Source organism: Molothrus aeneus, chromosome 3 (genome assembly GCF_037042795.1).
Source record: "Molothrus aeneus isolate 106 chromosome 3, BPBGC_Maene_1.0, whole genome shotgun sequence".
NCBI classification, from domain to species: Eukaryota; Metazoa; Chordata; class Aves; order Passeriformes; family Icteridae; genus Molothrus; species Molothrus aeneus.
The window spans coordinates 43,136,446-43,159,368 of record NC_089648.1 but is presented as its reverse complement, the minus strand read 5'-3'; the positions used below and the strand labels follow the sequence as shown (position 1 = coordinate 43,159,368).

Sequence of the window (22,923 nt, the reverse complement as noted above, 5' to 3'; positions counted from 1 at the left end):
GTTATAAGTGGGACTTGCTAAAGAAGAAAATCTGAATGGCAGACTTTTTTCTTCTTTTTTCTTTTCCTTCTTGCTTGTAGTGCCATGTGAATCAGTAAGACTTCATTATAAGGGTCTACAGGGAACTTGGAGCTAGTGACACAAGCTTGTCTACTGTTGCTGATGAGGTGGTGGGATAATTATCTGTTTTAGTCATATGTATCATAATCTTGTGCCCAGTAGCAGAAAAGAGGTGTCTGGAACATTTAACCTATCCTGAAGGAAGGATCAGCTTTTGCTTGCTTGGACAAGAGACCATGCCTGCATAGAGCTTTTATCATAATGGAGCTACAATGTGATAAAGACTTGGGAAAATATTCTTGAGTCTCCTTTTTGCCTGTATTGTAGGCTTCCAGACCAGTAGTGCAAAGGAGAAAGCATCCTCTCAGGTGCTTTAGGAAATTTGTGCTTTACTGGCTCTGAAAGTTTCTGGTGGATGTTTTGAATAGAGTGAATGAAAAATATTGTTTTCATGTATTATCATAGGTAAGGAAAAAAAAACCCCATTTTTTTCCTAGGGGGCTTTAATTTAATTGTTCCTACTTGTTGTCCTTTAGACAGGGACTCTTGCAAGCTAAAAGCATATAGTTTACAGTGCTTTACTTCTAAAATCAAAGGCAGTTGCCAAAGGAAGTCAGTTGTCACTTGGTTTATAAGATTGTATACAGATTTCTTAAGAGGAGCTTTTTTGATGTCACTCACTTCCTGCCTTCCCTTTCTCCTTGCCCTGTGAATTTTTTTAACCATACTCAAAGACAGTTTTTGTCAAAAATGTTTGATTGTAAGAAGTTCTTCTGTAAGGTTAATAACCATTTAATTATGATTCTCCTTTGATGCTTCTTTTGCTTCCTCCTTTCTCATAGTCCCTGCTAGGTTTTTCATGTGTCACCACATCAGTTGTTAATGCAGTTTAAAATAGTAGGGAAAGAGTCTGTGAGTACTTTGAACAATAGTATGGGATGTGTTGGAAAGTTAGACACTGGATAGGTAAACACTGGAAAAGAGAAACTCCATTCTTAACACTTACTGAAAGTAAGTCGCTGTTTCCATATAGTTTTCTTTGCAGTCAAGCTCAAAGAGCATAAGCAAATACTGTGATTCTGTCCACAAGCACTCCAGAAAGCTCAGCTCTGTATTTCTCCTGTCAGTGATTTCTGAAATAGACCATGGTGCTTCCTTATTAGCATGAAATTGTACACCCTTACAGCTGGTCATTTAATATTTCCTTTGTATTTGCAGAATTTTGCCATTGCCATGGTGGTCTCTTTTCAAATGAGATAATATTGCCCATGGAGGAAATCTGAAGCAAAACTATTTTGATACTTGTCTTTTAAGGGCAGAAAAGAGCAGAGGGAATGTAGGGAGAAATGATTATTCTGTAAGAGGATTCTGCTGCACCCAGAAGTGCTGTCCAGAACACACCTGCTTGTCTTCTGTGGGTGAATTTCATTTCTTTTCAGTGGAGCTGTCACTGACAAGACCAAACTAGTACTTGTTTTACTCCTTTGTGAGGAGTTGTCAAGCTCTGTTGGCCTCCTTAGCTAAGAACTGTAGTAGCTATTGCATGAGATGTCACTACTCCATCTTTTTTGCTATGTTTGTTGGAAAATTGGATTATATTGTTAGACAAGGATTGTAGTGTGCAGTGGAGGGAGGTCCTTATGCATATATGCCTGGTTCTTTTGGGTTCCTTTGGGTTTTGCTTTCTTTTCCAGTTCAGAGATGGTTGTGAGATTATCAGGTACTTTCGCAAATTATTGCTTGCTGAAGGTTCATGGGCCTTTAGATAGTATTAGCTGGTGTCATTGCAGCTGTTGGTTCCTGTGGCAGCTCTCATCTGGGGATGGTACACCTGGGACAAGATCAGGTAGAAGAGACTTGAGGTTCCTTCTGTTGTGTGATTTGGACTGGTTTGTCTGAGCTTGCTAAGCTGATTGAGCAGCTTGTTACTGCTGAAGGAGGCAATCTCCCTTCTGCACTCTTCCCTTCACTGACAGTGGCAACTGCCTGATCCCTCAGTATGGCAATTCAACAGCAACAAATCCAGCTGAAAAAGCTAGTGTTCTGCAAAGCTGTCAGGGTGGGCCACATCAAGAAAGAACTGGATGAGTGCAGTGCTGGAGATAAAAGGAAGAGAGGAGTTGCTGGGGAAGAACAGAAGCACCTTTTTGCCAGTCATATGTCATCAGGTGGGCTGAGCTGTCTTGTATAACTCTACCCTAGCTGCATTTTGGGAGGGGGGCTTTTACTGAGGTTCAACAGTGTTTTGATTCAGCTGTCATGGTCTGTTGAGAAGAACTAATAAAGCAGCGTGGTATGCCAGATCAGGTTTTCTTTTCCTCTGTTTACATGCAGATCTTGCATTTGATCATTTCTCTCAGGGACTTGGAAATTAGTGCAAGGTGAAGCCTTGCTTCCAGATGGAGCATTCTGTACAGAAGTGTTACTGGAATGTGTGATGGGAAAGGAAAAGGCTATGTGTAGTCTTGAGTTTTTCCTTGCTGTAAGCTATTAGCTCTTTGATTCATGTTTGTAGCCTGGGGTCTGATTAAAATCTCTTTTTCTAGGAAGTCAGGTTTTTTTGTACCAATTATTTAAGTAGAAGTGTGAATCTTCTCAGTGTGGTTTTTCGGTAACTATGTTGTGTGAAGATACAGATTAAATCTGATGCTGAGTAAGAGAGCAAGATGGAAAAAATGCTGTGAAATGACTTAGCTTATATATGTTGAAGAAGGGATAGGTGTGTAAACCTGTCATCCATGTGATGGTGAAGTCCTGGAATAGTGCTGTATTTTGGTGCATGTACCTGCTGCAACTTCTATTGCATCTTTGTTTTGGATATTTCTCTAAAGTTCCCCCAGCTTTTTTTTTTTTTTTTTAGTCACTACTCCACATTTAATCTTCCTTCATATTCTGTACCACATGGATTTTGTGATTTTGGGGTGTTACAAAGGAGCCAGGGCATCTATTCTTCTGCTTCTCTGTCTTCTGTTTCTTAGTCAGCTCCTCACCCATAAATTAGTCCCTACTGCCTGCTCTTACTGTGGGGTGAGGTTTTGCAGTGACCATGCTGTGAGAAGCACTGAAAGGGTTTTCTTCTCCACATCTCAGCTTGTGTAGCTTCCTGCGGGCACCTGGGGCTTGCCCTGTGACACTTGTGTTTGTATGGGGTTGTTGAGCCATGTGGTGCGGAGGCACTGTGGGAATTACTCTCACTTTCATTATGGAAGAGCTTTTCTACATTTCCTGGATAATTTAAAAGGCGGGAAGTGGAGGGCAGGTCATGAATAGTGGTTTATGAAAAATGGTGGAAGACTCGTGCCTGTTAGACTGTGTCTGTCAGATGCCTGCTCAACCACTGTGATAATCTCAGCTAATTCTCATGTTTATGAATTCTTTGCTCTCTTTTCCTGCACCTGAAAGTTGAGCTCCTTGGCTTCAGTTCGAAGTTACCACCATGCTCCATGGAGAGGTACGGGAGCATGAAGTATTAACCGTAAGGTAGGAGAAGGGAGTTTCTGATTTTTTTCAGCTTTTGACGGTGGAGAAAAAACTTTCTGTTCTCCCAAGAGAAAGCTGAGAAAATGAAATATTAGGAGGAATTACTGTCAAGTAGTGCCAAATGCAAGGGTTTGTTGGAAGTATTAAAACTGATGTTAACTCTGTGCAGTTTTATTTCAGCAAACACTTGACATCATCTATTCCTCTGTAGTATTGTGGAGGCATTTACCAAAGATTGATGTTCTTTGGGGGAATAAATGACAAAAAGTATCTAACTAGATGTGTTAACTTCAGTAAGCTACTGATTTGATAGACCTTAGTGTATTAACTGAAAGATGGGGAATGAGTAATGGAAACAGCAATCTGAAGAGATGAATAGCTCTCAATGCCTTAATTCTGGAAAAATGTGAATTAGTAAGGAAAATATTTAAGATTTAGAGCAAGAAATGTTCTGGATAGTTTATAATTCTGCTGCAGCACCTGGTAAAAATCCAGCACTATAGTAATTGTTACAAGATTTCGAAAGTTGACCTCTGTCCAGTTTTGATTCACCAGTTTAAACAGACACTGAAATAGTCTTAAAATTAACCAAAGAAGTGCTAGTATTTCTGTTGGAAGGCAAGAGAGTTTAACAATCCTAGTTTCCAAGAACTGAGATCAAATGTTCTTATGATTTGCTGTAGAGAAAACAAAGCAAAATCCCTCCAGTGTGAAACTGTGCTGCATGATTATTACCACTTTTCTTTGTATTACTTGCATCTTTCAATGATATGGGGAGATTTGAGCCAGTGAGGAATGTGTAGTTCCATTTTTTATTTGCATGTTTCAATTAAAGAAAGATCAAAGGAAAGCAGAAGTTTTCTGAATTCATGTGTCTGAATATCCAGAGGAAATGCTGGGGGGAATGTGTGGGTGTATTTTCCACTCCAGAAGGTACTCCTAATTACTCTAGAACTATTTTTAGAAGCCTAAATTACATCAGTTACAAAGCCAATTTCATTATTGGAGTCCTGCTAAGTCCTTAGCATTTGCAACAAAAATTATCATATGATGTTTGCTTATTGAAAATACTACTTGGCTACATATGCACCTTCATCTGGCGTACTTCGTGCATCTCAGTAGTGTAAAATCTTTCTTTGGTCTATCCATGAGTGATACGCATTTATAATTGGGGACTTCCTAGTTTGGCACTATTTTTTTCTTTGCATTGTGGATGGATTAAAGGTTTACTCTGGTGATTCAGCATTTTGTTAAATGTTTGCCTATCTAGTAATAGGTATACTGGGAAACATCGTATTTTTGGTCATTATTATATGTAGTAAAGTATAATTATTAATTATAGTTTTTCTGTTAGAGTCTGTACTCCTTGACTAATTTGGAGTACTGTTTAAACTTCAAAAATAAGTTAAAAATCCTAGTTGTTCCTTATTTGCATTCCACTGGAGAAAAGCTATGTAAAGTGAGATGATGTGAGTCATTTTGCCTGTAGTTATCTGGAATGTTGACTGGGTTGTCTGAGTCCAGTTCAGTGCAAGAGGGGCAGCTGAAACAAATGCCTCTTTGCTGTAAAGCCTGGAAGAAATACAGGGTCTGCTTCCCTAACATCACCAAAGCTGTTTTCACTTTGTAAAGAAGCTGGCATACTGAGCTTAACAGGAATAGCAGTATATGTTACCCTCAGATATTTGGGTAACTTTTTAAATTGCCACTTTTAGAAGTTTTACCTCTGTTTTGTCTGCATCTGACAGCTAATAGAAAATACCAACTTCACTGCTCAGTTTTAAAGCTTCAGAAGTGGAATTAGTCTTTAGCCCAATAATGGCTTAAAAAAAATACCTCTGATAATTGATCTTCCCCTCTTATTTAATTGCTCTTAGTGGGTACTTTAGTCACAATGTCAAAGCTTATCTTAAGCACTTTGTAGTTTTAATCCTCTCACTACTAAGCTTTCATTTAGGATAGTCTTTACTCATTCATATTGCTTCAACAAGAGTGCCTCAAGCACTCAAGAGTGCTCAGATCTTTACTTCTTCTCTTTCTCCATGTATTGGTTCAATCAAAGTGTGTAAGATTATAAGTTACAAAAAGTTTTGTATGATCCTCTGGATCACGATTTGAGCACACATTTGTTGTTTGAAATGCAGGGTGATCTGCATGCTTGTAGTGTTGCCCCAGCTACAGTCACAGAGGCCATACTATCTCCAGTACTGTGGATTAATGTATGAGCATATCACAAAGTCTGCCTGGTCATGCAGGGCTGGTCTTTGTGGGCTCAGTACTGGAGACAGTGGCACTGAACTTTGACTTACCTGCCATGGTAGACTGCTGCTTTCCTTTCAATTTGCAGAGTCTATGGAAGTTAGTCTTCATCTTTAGATTTAGTTGTTACTGTGCAGCCATGACTGTTGAGGCTTGCTTGTAGTCTAGTCTGTGATTAGAGTATCAAACCTAAAGTATAGAAGAGGGTATTTAGAAGTATTACTTGTATATATTTTAATTTAGGGAAAAGCTTGTTAGGACTCTGACTAGTGTTCAGAACAAGGCTCACTTAGGAGCATTGCCTTGCCACTGACAAATGTTTTACAGATGATCTTCATCCTTCATTTTTCTTTTGTAGGAACTTACTGGTCTTTCATAGATTTTACCTTGTGGTGGAATATTTGTCAGTTCCTTCCTTTAGTATCATATGTCTGCAGAGGTGTTGGCCTCTGACATTTTAGATAAGATCTGAAAGAAATCCTAGTCTTCAACCCTGCTAACATTTTGTGGTATTGGTAGAAGCATTGTATTCTTTAGTGCTTTTTAGCTGATGTCCATGATAGCAGGTGTATTCGTTTTTGACAGAGTCAGTGCTGCAATGATTATCTTTGAAGGCCTCCAGCTTTGCCCGTGCCTCTTCTAAGGAATGCTTACTCTCCATGCCTGTATGCAGTGGCCTGAAATATGAAAATTAGAAATGAACTGGTATGGATTTAATTTGGCTAACAACTATGTTGTAGTTAATGACTTTGGATAGTATAAGACCACAATCTTAGCATAAGTTTGAGTATAGCATATGTACAGGGCTAATGTGTAACTTGAGTGTAGGTGGTTGTTTGAGAGCCTGTCTTTCATTAGTGTTGTACTTTTTATCTTGTTAGATGAGTCATTTCTCATTTTTTTGCTTCATTTCAGGCTTGACAAGAATGTATTCACAGGTGTTTCATATTGTTTGATGACTAAATAAAATTCCACATGAAGTTGGGAAACTGTCTCAAAGCACTTGTCTAATATGCAGCTAGCCTGTCGGATTCTTTGCCATTAGCTCTGTCTCAGTGGTATTTCCCCCAGATTCAAAAGGATGAAATTATTGATAATATGTTAAATTGTAAAGGGATATTGTTCTTCATAACTCAGGGCAGAACATGAGAACCTGCTGAATTTTAGCAATAAAAAATGTCCCAATAAAAAAATGTTTCCAAAGTGTCATCCAAAGATGACACTTTGAAACTGTTGAACACTGCGGGGGGTGGGGGTGTGTGTGTGTTTTGTTGTATGTAGACAAGAATAATATGTACATGTTAATCTGAGATACCTCTGAGTTATATTTCTATTATTTAGAGCTGGTTTCACCAATAGTTATGCTAGACAATTGAAAGTCTTGAAACAGTCATGCTGGGGAGAGCAGACATAAACACAGGTCAGAATATATCACAGGAAGCTGATTAAATGCTAGCAAATACCTTATAGGTTACATTTTGAAAGAATACATTGACCAAATTTTGGAAGTGCTGTTTGAAACAATGTTTGTGCCCAAAGACATTACCCATGAGTTTGATTTCAAGCTATCAAAAAACCTGAGGCCTGAAAATCCATGGGAAATTATAATTTGTGAGTAAGCAAGGGTTTGGCTTTTTCTTTATGTCACTGCATGGTACAGGTCTGGGTCTTGCTCAGAGGGATGACAGCTCTGAAACTGTTTCTGAGGTGACCTGCCTGCACCTGCTGTAAGGCCTCTGTGTATCTCAAAGTGTCTGTAGCCTTGGATATGTTTGCTGCCTTGATTTTATAAAGATATATATATATATGATAGGTATTTTGGAAAACAGCTGTTTCTTTTATTTGAACAAACCTGGCTTATTATTTGTCTAATCTCATTTGGTTTCCTCCCTTGTCATTCCTATTCTATGGGGAATGGCTGGTTTAGCCATCGTGTCAGTGTTCCCTAACCACACACAATATAGAAATGCATATTTTTAATTTTTATGGACTATTTTTTCAGTAAGCACAGATAATTCCTTTAAAGCTTTTTTTTTCAGTGTAAGATACAATGCTTGCACATCCACAAGAGGTAGAAATTTCCTAATTCTCAGGTTGTATAAGCACTGAGCTTCATGGATTAAATTTTTAATACCATGGCAGTAGAACACAAGTAAACAACATACTTATAGAAGGCTTATAATACTTGGAGAAGCAGGACTCTCAAGCTTCAGGTGTTGCAAGACAAACATCCTTCTCAAATGAGATGGGAGTTAGTACATAAAGTGGCAATATGAAGATTATACAGACATAAACACACTTGTGTATTCTGAAACATCATTACTCTGATGGTCTCACCATACTTTTGAGGGTTCATTAAAATAATACTTGTTTACTGTCTTGTGCACTTGACATACTTCCCTGGCTTGTAGAAAGGACAGTGCATGTGTTATTTATCCAAACATACCAAGCATTTTTGGTTTTCACCTTTTTCTTTGTTTTGGGGGGAGAGACTCTGAATAACTTGTTCAGAAATAATATTGATCTAGTTAATTATGCATAAGTCTAAAAGCTAGTTACTGAACTCCTTGATGAAATCAAGAACTTGGTCAGAAATAGCACTGTGCCAAAAAGACTGACAGATACCTGCAGGCTTATAATAAATTCTGTATGTTAAGAAGTTGTTTTTTCATGTGCAATGTCGTGATTGGAGCAGCACTGCCTTAGTATGTAATAGGTTTTCTGCTTCTGTAACTGCAACTAGTTAATAAATAATAGCAGAGTACAGAGCAGAAAGTGGTTGAAAATATTAAGCAGGAGGTCTTCTGTGGAGCTGGAGTGTTGCCTGGTATGTCTGTTTTGAGAATGAATCAAACTTAAAAGATCCTGGTATTGCTCTTGTTTGCTAATATTTTTGACCGAGTTGTTGGGTGGTTAGCAAATGTTTGCTGTGTTTTGTAAGCTATTCTTTTGGCCGATTGCCTGCATCAGTAATGCAAGGCATCAAAGTGTCTCAGCCTTTCTGAGGTGCTCTGCTTAAACTGCAGGTTCCTCTTTTCTTTCTGTGTGTTGCTCTTGCTGTGTAACCTATTTTGGCAATATCAGCTGGGTATTTCTTTCCAGCTTGTGTAAAGTTGTGAATCATTCCAAAAGAACAGAAAAGGAAGAATGCTGATTTCGGTGACGCATTACTTTGAGCCTTCACTTCATTTTCTCACTATGTACAGATTTCAAGGCAGCACTATACTTCCTATTTCATTCCAGGTCACTCTGTTGCATGCTCTCATGCACTTTCTTTTCCTCCCCAGTTTGCACAGAGGATTTCATTCTTAGTCTGTTAGTTATTTTCTTTAACCAGATAATAAAAATTGCTGTCTGCTACTAACAATCTAAACTTAATTTCTGCAATAACCCCGACAATCTTTGCTACAATAGCAGAAGCCTCTTGTGGAGTGTCTTAGTATTAATAACATGCTGTTGCTCTTCATTATGTATGTGTCCTCTGCTAACAGAAGCTTGAGCTTAAGTTGAAAATTTAACTCCAGACTAAATCTTACTAAATAATGATAGATATATAAATGTTTAAATCCTTGAAAAGGTAACAATTATACTCTCCAGAGCATAAACATTAGATACAAGCAATGAAGCTGGAATAAGCATTTGCTACTTGAAATGAATACTGTATAAACTAAATGTAGTGTTTCTTGGCCAGAGGTTACTTGTGTGTGTATGTATATATGAAATATATATGTGTATGTGTGTATTTATATATATATATGTGTGTGTTTATATATATATGTATGTATGTACTTTATTCTAGAGAATAGGTGAAAAGGCTACATGGTTTGAACGGGAGGCCAGAAAAAACTTGATTGCACAATGTCTCATAGAAACCAAGGGCTTTTTCAAAGCATTGCTTTTAATAGCTGCTGAAAAAGCAGCTTCATTGCAGTCTGCACTTAAAAGGACTTGTAGCCATGCCGTGCCCGGTCAATGTTTCTCTCTTACCTGAAACAGAAAACTAGGGAAGGTAAATTAACAACTTCCTGTATGTTATATTGTTCTCTTTCACTCGTGCTGTAGCTGTTGGGCAACAGTTTCTGAAAGTAATAAACTAGTATTATGGGGTTTTGAATTAGTACTGTATTTTATTATGATGCTGCGGTTAACTGTCATTTCAGGCCTTTCTGGGCAACATATTGTTGAGAACATAACCAGGGCAAAGGCCCAGTTCACTTTAGTATAGAGAGTATTAGTTCTGACTCTGTGCTTTTGTTGCTTTTTCTTTCCACAAATTCTACTGTTGTTAGAGATATCATCTAAAAAGTAGCACAATGCAAATTTAGTATGTTAATGATTCAGTATTCAAGATTGCTAAATTTGTCTTAGAGTTCCATCCTTGTAAGGACAATTTTGATATTTTCTTTCAAGATCCACTGAAGTACAAGACAGTCTTACACTTTAAGATGCTCAGTTGATTAGCAACTTCATAGAAGTGGAAAGAAGTTCAGAAAATAAAATTTTCATGTACAAGAAATTGATTTCTACCACAACAGTACATAGGAAATTACTCTCTTGAGAGATGGGGCAGAAAGGGGCCAGAAGGCAGACATAATACAAGTTGAATTATGAGCATGATGCAAAAATGGGCATGAAAAGGGCAGGAGAATATCAGATTATTTACAGTTAAGTGGGTTTTTCCTTTTATAAATAAATACTATGTAGTAGAGGTGTTTTTTATGAAATATGATAGTCATATTCTTCTAGCGAATGAAAATGCTCCTTTTTTTTTTTTTCTAAGAGCTGGCTATGTGAAGCCCTGACACTGTTACACTGTTAACATCTCACTGTGTACAATGTTCTAGTGGGTTTCTTTCTCCTCTCATACAGTTTAGTTAAGTTTTATCATGAGCTGCTTCCAAAGATATGTTTGTGCTGTCAGTCTGTTTCAAAGCTTCATTGCAGAAAAAGAAATAGGTACAACTCAGAACTAGCTAGCACTTGTTGAAACAAATCCTAAAAGAAGTGCCCCATTATCTGGCATGGTATCTCTCTGCAATTTTTTTCTGCACTGTAGAATCAGAGCATCTTAATTCTTTACCCATCCTATATTAAATTATTGTGGTAAGAATATATGCCTAATGTCTTTTTGTGTTAATGGCAACAAAATCTTACTTGATCTGGCTACTGATATTGGGAATCCACCCTTTTGATAGAATATGGCAATGTATGTTAAATCCATGTAAGCAAGGAAGCAGTGCAGAAAACCTGGAGACTGAAGCTTCAGCTGGAAGGACACAAAAACATGATGGACAGCTTATCGCTACGTTTGTTACTCTGGTGCAACTGCAGAACCACTAGGTGCTTAAACTATTCTATTTCAGTAAGTTCTGACAATTAGCTGAATGGGTGAGTTAGTTTTTTGTGAGGCTGGGGGTGAAACATGTTTCCTAGTGGTCAAAGGGAGGCCAATTATTAGGTGCTTTCCTGGGTAACCTATAGTGTTTGCCTCGTTCCTTAAGGAAGTCTGTCATGTAATGTTCATTCTCATCATAACTTTAAGCTGAAGTTTTTATTTGCTTGCCATCTGAGAATACTAAACCAATTAATTTAGTGTTTTTCTTTCCTTTTTTTTCCTGTCCCCATCTGTTGTGTTTTGGTTTTTTTTTTCTCGCAACTAGGGTGTAATAAATGTAACTGTGGATGTAATAAATGTCTTTTGAGTGCTCACCTAGAGACCTTTAGTAGTTAAATGTTTCTGAGGCTTTTCTTGGTTACTACCCTTTGCATTCCCAGTGACAAATTTCCAATTGATGAGTTTCCCATTGACAAATTTTCAATATTTATTAACTACATCTTCCCCAGTGCTGAGCGTAATAGAGAATTGGTATTCTGTCAGGACAGACTAGGACAGATTTAAGATGCATTTACATCAGCACCTGACTGCATAATTGAGTTCTCCTTCTGTCCCTCACTTGTACCTGGAGCTGCAAGTTCTTCAAATATTATATATGCAGGTAGTGATCGCTAAAACCTCATACTGTTTCTAGAGAGAATTATTTAAACTTGTGTACCTAGCTCATTTAGCAAACTGATGGATTTTATTATGTTAGCTTATCTCATGTATGCCAATTATTTTCGCTGTGCACAGCTGAAATCCTATTATGGTCTTAAACTAAAAGTGAAAACCGGGGCTTTAAAGCTCAAAAGAACCCTTAAGGACTCTTCCTAAATTTCAAATAGCTGTCATAAAATAACTTTTAAAGAATCTAAGAGCTGGCTATGTGAAGCCCTGACACTGTTACACTGTTAACATCTCACTATCATATTAACCATGATATTTTTCTTTTTTTATAAACAGGTGATCCAAGAGTGATATTTCCAGAATATATTTGCTTGTTCTTCCAGATAGGAGATAAATGTGTTAAGCTGGCAAAGTGATTCTGGTAAGAATTTTTTCACTACTTCTACAGTGAATGTCAGTATATGTATAAGTGTTTGCAGTTTTGCTACTAGAAGGAGCTTTCTGTACCATTAGTGCAAACAAACTTACTTTTAGTTCCAAGGTCTTATTTTTAACCTAATATTTACATATTAATCCATCTGTTATGTTTAAATGTTACATTGAAAATTATTTGGCTCTTTTTTTTTTGGTTGCACTTTCTGTGCTTGGATGTGATGAAAGTATTTGACTTTTGAAGCTTTTACTGCAGCTGTTTATACAGAAATAGAAGGAGTTAAATGTACTGTAGCACTCATTAAATGAGGTTTATGTGGATTAAATGATCTTGTTTCCATAGCTGCCATCACTGATTATTGTTTTTGTTTTCCTTTTTTCTGTGATCCTCTTGAGAGTTTTCTACAGCTGAGTCTTTCATTTCGTGTCTTGTTTGAGTTAAATGTTTCTCCATGTACTACTGCTGAGCATCCAAAGCAAAATTAATCAGTCTGGGAAGCAGAGCCAATATTTTTGGTATTTTTTCCGGAACAATGGCAGCAGAATTGTCTCTTGAATTAAGCACACACTGGTAGTGACTGCTACCTGCTCAGTTGTGCCAGAAGGAATACACTGTCTGGTTTAGTTGTAAATTTAAAGCATTGTACTTTTGCAACTCCCAAAATTATCTGAACTTAGTAGTTTTTTTATTTTCCCCTTGAAACAATCTGCATACTGTTGGAATACATAACATGGTATTGTTCAAATAAACTATTAAAGAATAGGATTTCTGTATAATGTTGTGTAAGTGCTATGTGCTTTGCCCTTATGCTTCAAGTCAAGGACCTTTTAGTAGCAGACAAATGTTGAAGCTTGCATAGGGATTACAAAGAAAAGCTGGAACAATGTCGTTAACTTTCATTTTTGCAGTGTGAGGGAATGCTCTGTTGCAGGCTTTTACTTGTTAGATCTATGAAATCAGTGTTTGAGGTCCTGGGCTGTTAGCTAAAGTTTCACTGAAATTCTGTATGTTTGTTCTTTTCTTTCCTTTCTACCCTACATGGGTATATTGATTGCTCAGTTCAGCAGACACTGTCTTTTGGAGGGGGTGAGATACAGGGAAGAATCTTTCCTGTATCTTTCCCTTCTTCCCCCCAGTCTTTTGTCTATAAGGAATGTATTTTCTGATGGAGTTAATTTCTGTCCTTTCCTCTACTTACAACTCAGACATGAGCAGTGCCAGTAACTCACTGGCACGGGAATTCTTGACTGATGTCAACAGACTGTGCAATGCCGTGGTACAAAGGACAGAAGCCAAGGAGGATGAAGAAGAAGAAACTCATATGGCAGCACTGGGACAATACTTAGTTCAAGGCCGTGGATTTATTTTGCTTACCACTCTGAACTCAATAATTGATCAGGTAGTAGCTTCTCTTAAGTGGTTATAGTTTTTGTATTGAGCTTTGACTGCGTGGATTTGTCTGGCTCACGTTGGTTGTTCTTGGTGCTGGTTTTCTTTCCTTTTTGTGGAGAGTGTGTGAGTTAATTGGGAAGACTAGAAATTCAAAAAGGTATGTTGTAGTTGCATTCTGTCCTTCAGCAGGAGCAGAAAATGGAAAACTAGATAATCATAGACCTGTTTGCAAGCTCATATTTGACTAAGGCATGTGTCAAGCTCAAGTGCAGGCTGAGTGGAAGGAGACTTCAGCTGCATGTCCCAGAATCATGTGAAGTGTCAAAATGCTTGAGTCAGGTTTCTGTGTTTGAAAGTTATTGATCTTTAGGAGTGAAACCATTCTGATAGTGCTGCAAAACATTCCACAAAACAATTGTGTTTGAATTCTGTGCTTTCTACAGTTCTTCTCTGCTCTGAAACTCTTGATATGTAAATGTTAGAATCCTAGTAGGAGTGGAGGTTTTTTGGTGGTTATTCTGTGGTTTTGATTTTTTTGCTGTTACATTTTTAGAACAAAGTTTCGAACTTACCTGGGGCTTCCTGTTGACTTTTTAAAATCACTGTTTTGTGCTTTTGACTTTTCTGATTTTCTTTTTTGAGTAATTCTTTTTACAAGGGGGATTAGGTGAGCATTGGTATAGAAACAGTTTAGAGGTGTAAGAAATATCTTGGATATTTATTATTTATCATTCTATAATTATTACTTATCATTCTTTCTGACTGGCTCTAGTCAATGATATTGTTTTTTCAGTGCTTAAAATAGCAAAAAGACATAGGGAGCTGAATGCTGAATGGCTTGGTAAAATAAAGAAGGTTAATCTGTGTTTTAAAAGTACAAGATCTTTTATTTTTTTCCTGACATAGGAGCTGACATGTCGAGAGGAACTTCTGACCCTCCTCCTGTCCCTTCTGCCCTTGGTGTGGAAAATCCCTGTCCAGGAAGAAAAAGCAATAGGTATGTTTTATCACTTAGAGTATTCAACACTTAAAGGAAGTGATTTCTAGTTTTACTACAGAGCAATGTAGTAAAACTACTACTCTTGAAGTTTTACTACAGAGCCGAGGACTCTGTGCTAAAGAGTAATTTATTGTAGTACATATCCTCTGACATGAAATGAAGATGTGGAATCTGCAGAGAATTTAAATTTTAAAAATGCCAAAAAATTATGCAGAGAATGTAAAGGCTTTCGGTCAGCGTGAAAAGCAATGCTTTTGTTGCTTTGTAAAAACTGAACAAGGAAATGGCAGTGATCTGAGTCAGATTTTTTTGTTTTGATTTGGGTTCGTATATTTGTCAGATGTATTCTTTTCCCTCCCAGAGGGTAAAACAAAGAGAATGAAGTAAATGAAGTTACCTGACTGTTTGAGAGAGTTTCTAAGGACTCATACCCAAAACTCTTCCAGGGCTTTTTTTTTTTTTTTGCTATTTGCAACTCCTCCAAATTGAAGGCTTTTGTTAATGTTTGTAGACTTGGAGTCTTTAAAGGGTCAGTTTCATAGAGGTTTTATATAATAAGCTTTCCTGCTTGCTGAGATGCATCATACTTTTGTGCTCCTGTAATCATGATGGAATTAAAGAAATGTCTTGGTTATTCTGTGACAGCTTAGTGGCTTTTCCAGGGTTTGTTTAAAAAGCTGTTGTGCAAATAGGTTTTAAGGTCTTGTGGTTTATACACTACATAATGCACAGCTTTTATTTCTACAAATTACCCTCTCTTAGTACTGAAAGAGTAGGCATGATGTATCCAGTTGTGCACTAAGTCAGGGTTTTTCTTCAATTGAAGTAAGTTCCCCTGTATTAGGCAGCTTTTTTCTTTCAGTGCAGGTAATATCCTTTGTTTGATAAAGTACTCCTGATTAATTTCCTGCTTTCAAAGCAGATTGTTAGTTTCTTAAGTATCACAACAATGACTTGTTTAAACAGCATGACACAGTCGTGCTTGTACATGGAAGCATCTTTTCTTTCAGCTTAAATAAAGTTTATAGCTATTGTGTGGGCTTCTGGGGCTTTGTGGTGGTGGGGGCTGTTGTTGTTAACTATGACATTTTTCTAAATAATAAATTTATGGGGTAGAGGATAATTGCAGTTGTTTTATGGTAGCTATTTTACTACCTAAAGCATCCAGTTACAGTTCTGTCACTTCTTAAAAATAACAATGGACTTAATCCAAGAACATTCACAGTTGTTTCTCTGCTTGCTTTTTTGATAGCTTAATTGGAGCTTACTGGTAGAAATCAAGCAGTAGTACTTCTGTTTTATTCTTCAAAATGTGCTTGCCCTTTGACTCAGATTTAAATTTTATACTGCATACTTGAAAGTTGGGGTTTTTGTTTTGGCTTTTGTATGAATATTCAGGACCCTAAACATTATTCCTTTCTGTCTCTCTTTTGTCCCTGACTATTTTAAAATCCCATACTTTTATTTCTGCTGCTTGTATTTGGAATAATTAATGCTGAAGTAAAAAGACTGAGGTCTGTATACTTGAATATTTGCACTGATAATAAGTAGAAAAATATTTTTTTTCTACTATTACTAGTACACTGGTAATGTCATTATGCATCCTAAGAGGGCTGTGAGCTAACACACCCAGCTGAGTTGCAAAAAGTGACAATGGAGCATCAAGTCAAAAAGACCTTTTCCTCCCTTTAGTTTGCTTACCAAAAAGTCCTTTCACCTACTTTGGCGACATATTTTTTGAGAATGGTTTTTTGAGAATAGTTGTGACAACAAAAAGTTTTAGGAAACCTTTTAGGATGCTTTTGTTTAACCCTAAATAGAAAATGAAATAATTTTTCTAGGCTTTAAAAATAACCAACCCTAAACATGAGTTGTTGCTGCCTGTTTTATACTGAAAATGTCTGATACAGGTGCATGCAAAACCATGACCTATTAAGATACAAATTTGCTGTGTATTTTAAATCTGGAAGTATTTAACTATAAAATAAGGGAAAATGCTTTACATATTCTAAATGTTCCTTTGTTATCTTTCTGTTTCAATAGATTTTAATATACCCTTTACAGTAGACATATGCCTGACCAAAGAGAATAATACAAGTTCTGTGAAATCTACTCAGGAAAAACTAAACTTAGATGGAAGCACTCATTCATCTCTTCAGACCTCTGTAAAACTCAATCTTCGATCTCGTAAAAGCGGCCGTCTCCGCAAAACCACCCACCGCTACTCCGTGCGGGATGCGAGGAGGTCCCAGCTGTCCACCTCGGATTCCGAAGGCAATTCTGATGAAAAGACTGCTGTAATAACAAAACACAGACGCTCCCAGTTACTGCAGCCCTTTTTAACCTCTTCTGTTAGGGACAGCTGCCCTGGGGGTAGAAGTGATTGCCAGCCTCCCGAAGTGGTACCAGGTTCTAATACCAATGTCCCTAATCTAGAAGGTTCCAGCAAAGTTATTCCAGCACATGAAATTTTGAATGAGCCAGCTGCAGGAATGTCTGAGAGCAACATGAATAACTCTCCTTTTGACTTATGCCATGTCTTACTGTCTCTCCTAGAGAAAGTGTGTAAATTTGATATTGCTTTGAATCACAGCTCTGCTCTTTCAGCGAGTGTTGTGCCCACATTGACAGAGTTCTTATCAGGATTTGGGGACTCCTGTAATGTCAGTAGTAACACAGAAAATGAAGTAGTTTCTGCAGGGTGGACGGAAGAACCTGTGGCTCTGATCCAGAGGATGCTCTTTCGAACAGTTCTCCATCTTATGTCTTTAGACATCAGCAATACAGAAACAATGCCTGACAATTTACGAAGAAATTTAACAGACTTACTTAAAGCAGCATTAAAAATCAGAATTTCCTTGGAAAAGCAGCCTGGTCCTTTTGCTCCAGGATACAAGAAAACACTACAGCAGCTGGTTCAGGAGGACTATATATTTTCTAGATATCGTCACAGAGCCTTGCTTTTACCTGAGGCTATAGAAGGGGTCTTGCAGATTTTGATCTGCTGCCTTCAAAGTGCAGCCTCCAATCCATTCTACTTTAGTCAAGCTATAGATCTGGTTCATGAGTTCATACAGCAGCAGGGATTTAAGCTGTTTGAAGTAACGGTGCTTCAAATGGAATGGCTGTGTATGAAGAATGAGGGAGTGCCTGGGGAAGCCTCAGAGCATCTGAAAGCCCTGATCAACAGCATCATGAAAATAATCAGCACTGTCAAAAAAGTGAAATCAGAGCAGCTCCATCAATCAATGTGTACAAGAAAGCGGCACAGACGATGTGAGTATTCTCACTTCATGAATCACCACAGAGATCTCTCTGGACTCTCTGTATCTGCTTTTAAAAACCAAGCTTCCAAAAATCCTTTTGAAACTGCTGATGGAGAAGTTGATTATCCTGAGAGATGCTGTTGCATTGCTGTCTGTGCACACCAGTGTTTGCACTTGTTGCAGAAAGTTTCTTTGAGCAGTACCTGTTCTGAGATTCTCTCAGGTGTACATAATGTAGGAATATGTTGTTGTATGGACCCAAAGTCTGTGATTGTCCCATTGCTCCATGCTTCCAAGTTGCCAATATTAAAAAATTTTCAACAGCACATACTAAACATCCTTAACAAATTCATATTGGATCAACTGGGTGGAGCAGAAGTCTCTCCAAAAATTATACAGGCATCATGCAATATATGTACTGTTGACTGTGATCAGCTCGCTCAGCTGGAAGATGCCTTGCAGGGCAACTCCAGTGATGCCAGTCCCACATCTAGTTCCTCTTGCAGAGTTCTGGGAGTTCTGCCTAGCACTGGATCTGAAGATATGTTGTTGAGATGGCATGCACTGGAGGCTTATCAGGACGTCATTTTTGAAGAGGACAAACTACGTGGCGCGCAGATTGCAAGCCATATTTGCCACTTAATTCAAAAGGGAAATGTAGTGGTCCAGTGGAAACTGTATAACTGTATCTATAATCCTGTACTGCAGAGAGGAGTGGAGCTAGCTTGCCATGCTCAGCAGCAGCTCGGACTGAGTACAGCTGATAAACTCATGTGCAGTTACCATAGCCAGGATTTGCCTTCTGAAGTGCTTCAGGTTTATTTGCAGATGCTCCCTCTGTTGCTAAAATCCAGGTTGGTTGATTTTCTCTTTATTGTTGGGAAACATGCTAATTAGGTACAGAGCTTTGTATATTTGTTACTGATTGGAATGTAAGTTTTATTTGGACTGTAGGTGGTGTTTTCCTATTGCAGGTGGCAACAAGATAAATGCTTGAGTAACAGGATACAAGCCTAAATTCATAAATTATAGGAAGTGAGGGCTCTCTACTCATGAATTATGGTCTTTAACAAGCCAAACTCTAGCAACAAATAAAATCTTTGTCCAGTGTGACATGCTCTCTGCCTCCTCATTCTTGGTTCTAAAATTAGTCAGGAATGTTTAACAGATTGATATGTCATTTTTCTGTGGGAATTAGAATACACAGTTTTCTGATCTGTTTCCTTTTTCCTTCTAGAATGGTCACTATAGAAACCACCTTTCAAAAATAAGGCTTGATGTTTACTTTTCCTGTAATAACTGTTTTTAACTTAGAATATCCTGTTCATTTAAGCACAGTTTAAGAACAGGAACCAAAACAACCCCAAAACACAAAAAAGGCACAAACATTCTCCCAAGGCATACAATAGATACTTTTTATTTATTGTTAAATTGATTAAATAATTGTTTAATAAATGTATGGAACTTTTTTCAGAATATGAATGTGTGTTTTTGTCCAGGAAAGATTGATTTTATTTCTCTTGGAGTCCTGAAGTCAATTTAGTGAGTTTATCCAAGACAAAAAGTAGGCTAGTACTCCAGTTTATGTAAAGGGATTATCTAATACTGTTTTAACTTCTAACCTAAACAGTATCAGAAGCTTTAATTTTTAAAAATGTACTTAGTGGCAAAGAGGTAAGAGAAATAAAGCTTAGATGAAGAGAAAAGTTTAAAATGTCCTTTTATTTTTACTGGCTTAAAGGTGGGAATAAATAAGTAAATGATCCATTTCATTCTAGAGTAACTTGATCAGAGTAAATCTGATCCTGTGGGAAGGGGATGGGAGGTAAGTAAGGTGGATATCTACAAGCAAATATAGCATGCTAAAAACCTCACAGTTCCTTACCCTAAATTTTGTATGAACTTAATATAATACTTGGAGAGTAGAAGAAGGGAAAAATAGACTTGGAAGCAAATGTATGGAAAGTTTTTTTGATATTGGACATGCTGACATAACAATTGCACAAAAACTTATTCTTGAAAGGTATTCCAGAATTTATCTGAAATTCGTCATCCATGCACCTAGTAGACAGTTAGGAATATGTCATCAAGTTTATTTGAGAAGGAATCACTGCTTTCTGGTGAAATCACCAAACAGGGAAATAGCTTCATTTTCTAATAAAAAATTTGGGCAAGGAAATACCACTAAAGAGTAAATGTCATAAATAGAGTTAATTAACCACCTTTAGTGTTTTGAGCATCATATATTTTTGTGGTCTGCATTTTAGAGGGAGATATTTCCTCCATTATATCTCAGAAAAAAGTTGAATTTTCCACTACAAGCTGGACAATGCTGAGTTGGGATCCTAGAGTGCTGCAGACAATTCCTTTTCTCTTTAATTTACAGTGATTTATAGCAAGTGCTGACTTACATGAGGTTTTGGGTGCTTTATAAAGTAACTTTCTTATGCTTTCTTTTGCAGAGTAATTAGAGACTTGTTTCTGAGTTGTAATGGAGTGAATCAAATTATTGAGTTAAATTACTTAGATACATTAAGAAGCCATTCTTTGAAGGTGTTGGAGACCTTGATACTCTGCCTTGATGATCAGCAGGAAGACCAAGCAACACCAGAACTGGAAGGCCTGAACAGTGAACAAAAGGAATCTATGTCTGACTTGCCCACTTCTCTTTGTAGCCAGCACGCTGTTTCAGAAGTTCCTCAAAGCCTGAGCAAGTTTTATGCTGGCTTGAAGGAGGCTTACCCAAAAAAGAAAAAGTTTGTCAGCCAAGACATTCACGTCAACACAATAAACCTGTTCCTCTGTGTTGCTTTTTTATGTATCAGTAAAGAAGCAGATGGTGATCTGGATTCAGCTAATGAGTGTGAAGATACATCAGGATATGATAGTACAGCCAGTGAGCCATTAGGCCACAAATTACCATATCTGTCCCTGGAAAGCCTTACTTTGCCCTCTCTGGAACATATTCATAGGGCTGCAGATATTTGGTCCATGTGTCGTTGCATCTATTTGTATAGTTCAGTTTTCCAGAGACAGTTCCATAGACTTGGAGGCTTTGAAGCATGCCAGAGATTACTAATCCTGATAATTCAGAAACTTGCAAAAAATAAAGAAAAGGAGCAAGAAAAGAGGGAGAGAGTATTGAGTGAAAGCAGCAGAAGTTCACATGGGAGTCCTCAAACTGAGCTTCTCAGCAAGGATGACTCTGTTCAGCTGGCTAAAAGCAGAGAGGTGACGCAATTGGAGCTTGATAGTTCTGGCAGTCCTGCTGGTGCTGAGCAGCTGGTGCCTGACTCTGGCTCCTGTGGCAGCCCTGTGAGTATGGAACACACTTTGGGTACTTCAGTTGCCAATCTTGAAGGGATAAGGACTTCTGCAAGAGAAGAGACTGAGTGGGCACTCCAAGGTATCAGACTTCTAGAAGCTCTGCTGACCATCTGCCTACACAGTGCAAGCACCGTGCAGCAGAAGACAGAAGTGGAGATGTTTCACCAGGTACTGTGCAACTTTGTCTACCTTCCTTTGCTCCTATTTGTTTCATATTATTTTAACAGTAATTTAGTGAAAAGTTCTTCTAGGGAGGTAAAAACTTTATGCAATTTTTATGGTACCATTTTTTGTATAGTACTGGAAGTGCACGGTTAAATAATGAGCTTAGTAGTCAGAGTAGTGGTCTGCTTGAGTAGGACTCTTTTCAGAAAGAGTATTTAGTGGAGAATGTGTGTGAAAGGGATGCTGCAGGAAAGCTGTGTAGGCATGATGGTGCCACTCATGTTGTTTTTTGAGGATGGTTCTGAGCAGAGCGTGGTGCTTGAGAAAAAACTACTGAAGGGCACAGATACTGAAAGGACACTTGAAAAAATTATTCCTTAAGCCTTAGAGGTGGAATAATTCAGTATTCCACAAGAAGTTGTTAATTCACAGAAGACACCTTCACTTTTCTTTAATGTTTAATTACTGTCTTGAATTTTACTTGACAATTTATTGCAAAGCAGGAGGTATTAAGTGCAGGAAAGACCTGGAAACTGGAGTTCTGTCTTGAACATTCACTGTTTTTATGATCTTGGACATGTCACACTCTGTCAACTGTTAGTAATGTGGTGTGTTTTGAATGCACAGTGTACCTGAAGCTGTTTCAAAAATGTTTATTTTTGAAACAGCACTTTCACCTGCAAATTTTAAATGGCAGCATTTTGCCAGATTTTTTCAGTGTGCAGGTTCCAATTAAATTTGTCATGACATATAGGATGAATCTTTCTTATTTCAAGAGACTGGATGAAACCTGGTGGTTTTAGATGAAAAGTCAGATTAGTGTAGGTCAAAGGAGAAACTCTTAAATGAAGGAGCTAGACTATTTCTTTTAGCTTGAAAAAGTAACTCAAATCAAAATGTTTTTCTCCCCCAAAACACAGAATACCTGTGTGGATGATATCTTACTTGAAATAAGAGAGCAGCTTGCTCAGTCAAAAGTGATAGAAACTGACTTGGCAAAGCCTCTCTTTGATTCACTGCTTCGTGTTGCGTTGGGCACTTTTTCTGCTGATCTGGATCATTCTGAAGAAAAAATTGAAAAGGTATGAAACACCAGCTAAACAGTCTCATTCTGAATAATGCAAGATTTTCTCAGATTTGTTCTCTGGGTCTTTTTAAACCTGATAGGAAATGTTTAGATGTATTTGATTATTGTGATAGTTGAAGATGAAATCTCTGCTTCTCATACCAAAGTGGAATGCTGTTTATTGATATGGTCCCCACAATTACTGCTCAGAAATGAGTCATGCTTTTTCATCTCACAACAGTGTGATGAACTCTTAAAGGAAGGGCTTCAAATGGGAATGTTGAGTGACCCTAGTGGCTGTAGACATCTTCACCTCTTCACCTTTCAGTGAATGTCAAGGTGCATGCTGATGGTGATAGTGATTTAGAAACAGTTTTAATTCTGCTTCCTAAAACTTTGATCTGGTAGTTAGTAAGAAAAATCCCTCTTTGCAGATTCAGTTTTTTACAGAATAATGAAGGATTTTTAACA

At 37.6% G+C, this 22,923-nt stretch overlaps 1 protein-coding gene across 1 annotated transcript in view; it reads left to right on the top strand.

Moving 5' to 3' along the window:
* Positions 1 to 22,923, top strand: part of LYST (lysosomal trafficking regulator) — a 77,542-nt gene that overhangs the window by 1,250 nt on the left and 53,369 nt on the right. Inside the window, exons 2-7 of the mRNA XM_066546789.1 lie at positions 12,140 to 12,224; positions 13,442 to 13,635; positions 14,535 to 14,625; positions 16,672 to 18,748; positions 20,357 to 21,389; positions 22,307 to 22,468. Of these exons, the coding sequence (XP_066402886.1) occupies positions 13,444 to 13,635; positions 14,535 to 14,625; positions 16,672 to 18,748; positions 20,357 to 21,389; positions 22,307 to 22,468 (3,555 nt within the window). The 5' untranslated portion in view covers positions 12,140 to 12,224; positions 13,442 to 13,443. The remainder of the gene's footprint in view (positions 1 to 12,139; positions 12,225 to 13,441; positions 13,636 to 14,534; positions 14,626 to 16,671; positions 18,749 to 20,356; positions 21,390 to 22,306; positions 22,469 to 22,923) is intronic.